This window comes from Cricetulus griseus, chromosome 5, assembly GCF_003668045.3.
Source record: "Cricetulus griseus strain 17A/GY chromosome 5, alternate assembly CriGri-PICRH-1.0, whole genome shotgun sequence".
NCBI classification, from domain to species: Eukaryota; Metazoa; Chordata; class Mammalia; order Rodentia; family Cricetidae; genus Cricetulus; species Cricetulus griseus.
Window position 1 is genome coordinate 100,412,382 of NC_048598.1, and position 2,979 is coordinate 100,415,360.

A 2,979-nucleotide genomic window follows, 5' to 3' on the forward strand; every position below is an offset into this window, starting at 1 on the left:
ATCACATAGGCTGGAGTCTCCCTCCCACTTCTGTCCAGCCCCAATCAACAGAGTAGGAGTATGAGAAAGGTCTTCCTCACCTGAGGCTCGCACCCTGCCTGCCATCCACAGCTAAACTCCTGTTGTTATTAAACACAAAGCAAGCAGACCTGCACCCCCGCACTCCCCAAACACCTTTACTGCACTAAAAACAGCATTATAAACAAACACATTTGGGGGAGGCGTCTTAAAGATTCACAGTCAACTGCAAACACAACGATATCAAACAGCACAGGGTATAGAAAATGGGACCCCACAGAGCACAGGGGATGGGAGACAGAAAACAGCAGGCAATCCATGGGCCCTTCTGTCCATCACCCCGACTGACCAGCCGAGATCCTGGGTGTGCCCCAGTTTCAGAGACAGTGGGGCACAGGGAGGATTCAACTCCAAAGTGCCACTCGGCTGTGCCTCAAAGGTCCCTAAGGAATCAGCTCCCAAGCCCCTCTCTACACAGACTTGGGCTTTTGGAATTTGAGGATAGCAAAAGAGAAAGGACACGGGCCCAACAGGTAGTCCATTCTGTTCTGAGTCAGAGTTTTTACAAAACACAGCAGCCACTTAGGGAGCCATGAATCCCATCCCATAAAGGTTTCCTACCGAGGGAAACCACATACAGCCCAGCCCTGTCCCTCCCACCCACTACAGCCTATTTACACTCTGGAGCAAAGGGCACCCTGGGAAGGCAGTTTGTTTGTAGCCTGCAGAATGGGGAGGGAGCCATAGGCTTGAGGCAGATGGTCCTGGTTACAGGTGGCTCTGGTTGGTCAGCAGGAATGAAGAGAAAAGAGCCAACAGCCAAGAGACACTGCCTCCCTCAGTTCCTAGTGCATTCTGGCCTTCTAGTCTCTCCAGGTCCAGCAGGAAGGCCTCCGGTGACTCTAGATGGAACCCCAGCGCCAGAATCTTTGAGGCTGGGGTCTACCTGGAGCCAGTCTTGCCCGGGAGGATGACCTCCCACAGACGGGGGGTGGGGGGGGGTGTTACAGAGAGGTTCTCAGAGTGTCTGAGCAGAGAGTATAGCAACCAGATTGTGAGGAAAAACACCCCCGTGCAGCGAAGGAAAAAAAAAAAAATGCCAGCCTCCACTCAGGGAACTCAGCTCCAAGTCCCAGCTGCCTTAGGTACCCGGGATCCTGGGACCGCTAAGAACCCAACTCTAGAAGGAAGGGCCAGGCAGTATCACCGGGGAGGGGGGACGGGGTAGGCCAGCCAGCAGAGCAGTCTTGAGCCTGCAGCTCATCCACTATGAGACCCAGGGAAACACAAGGCCACAGGCCACAGGCCCGCCACCCACCCCACCCCCCACTCCACCCCACCCCACCCCACCCTCAGCTGAACTCAGTGTGGAGGGGGAGGAGCCGGTGACCTCACAGAAAGGGCAGCAGCGAGGTCAGGGGCAGTTCCTCCTCCCCCAGGAGTGTGTCCCGCTTAAGGCTGCTACCCTTATTGACCACCTTGATTCTGAGGGCCAGCTTGCGCACGCTGGCCGGTCCCAGGCCATCAAAGAAGAAGTCCTCGTTGAAGATGGGGTGGCGGCTGTTTTTGATGATGGTGCTCCGCTGCTTCTGCAGCTTCCCGGGCACCAGGCACAGCCCCACGCAGCAGTTGATACTCCGGGCATCACAAGGCCGGTCATACAGACCCTCAGCCGCCAGCAGGCGCACACGCAGGCGGGCCTGAGCCGCCTCGTACTCCGCCAGCAGCCTCACGCTGCCCCTGGTGCCCATCCGCACTGTGTGCTCTCCACGTGGTGCCTGGCCAGACTCGGGGCCTGGCTCCGGGGTAGCCCTGCGGGTCAGGCGGCGACGGACACCCGGACTAGTGTCTGGTGTGCTGTCATCGGCAGACAGGGAGCCATGGCGGCCCACCGAGTGTTTCAGCTGGCTCACCTTGGCCTGGCTGTCCTGAGCGAAGCCCTTGAGCAGCGACACAGAGCGAGAGAGCAGAGGGGACCCGAAGGGGGAGGACTCGGCAGAGGACCCCGTGTCACTTTCCCCACCACTGAAGTAGCGGCTAGGGCTCATCAGGGCCCCCCCAGCCTCCCGGGGTCCCCCATCACCCCCATTGGCCTTGGCACCTGCTCGCCGGCGCCCAGCACCAGGGGAACCCACCTGGGCCAGGGCTCCGTGCTCACTATGGAAAAGGGACTCCTTGCGTCTGGTGTGCGGGCTCTCAGCAAGTGTGGCAAAGCCATAGGACGTCTGCGCCTTGGGCACAGAGGGCAACGACATGGCACCCTGTGCCTGGGGGTCGGCATTGGTGGCCTCCTCTGCTGTCCAGTCCTCCGCGCTCTCTATCTGAATTACGTGTCGTGTGGCTGCCTTCAGCAGGCTCCTGCTCTCAGAGGCCAACTTGACTGGCAGCCGGGGGCTTCGTGGTGCTCGGCGGGGCCCAGGTGAGGCCAGGTTCTGCTCTGAGGTGGATGGACCCAGGTCTGCCTGCCCCTCGGCCTCCGTGGGGCCTGAGGGCAGTTTCGGGGGGATGAAGAAGTCGGGGATCTTGTCCGGCGTCAGCACGTTGCTATACAGAGGGCCCTTGGAGGCCTTGTCCCCAGCCTCGCCACCCACCCCGCGGCTGGCTCCGTTGTCCCCAGACCCCCGAAGCCGTTCCAAGAACCACATGTTGGTTTTTCTCATGAGGGCAACAGGCAAGAGACCAGGGAGTCTGAGAAAAGAAATAGAGATCAGGGGTGACAGCTGTGCTCACAGGTCACCGTCAGGGCTGTCGGAGAGTGGGTGGGACCTGTGTGCATGGGTCATCTGTTAGGGTGACCAAGAGGTTGGCCTTTGTGCCCAGGTGTCAACTGATTGTCAGAGCTGTCAGGGGCTGGCACTTGTACACAGGGGGGTCATCCGCCAGGGCCTCCACGGGGTTGACACCTGGTTCAGGGGTCACCACCTGTCAGGGTCCAAGCCAGCGTAATGCAGGGTTACACCG

At 59.9% G+C, this 2,979-nt stretch overlaps 1 protein-coding gene across 1 annotated transcript; it reads right to left on the reverse strand.

Annotated features, from left to right (window-relative positions):
• Positions 1-1,409: 1,409 nt before the first annotated feature.
• On the reverse strand, positions 1,410-2,678 carry C2cd4c (C2 calcium dependent domain containing 4C). The gene has a single exon (XM_035445134.1). It carries the CDS (start codon positions 2,676-2,678, stop codon positions 1,410-1,412), a length of 1,269 nt encoding a protein of 422 aa, XP_035301025.1.
• Positions 2,679-2,979: the final 301 nt, after the last annotated feature.

What these genes read in the sequence shown, in the direction of transcription:
- C2cd4c (XM_035445134.1), bottom strand. Translation starts at nt 2,678, where the DNA reads ATGAGAAAAACCAACATGTGGTTCTTGGAACGGCTTCGGGGGTCTGGG.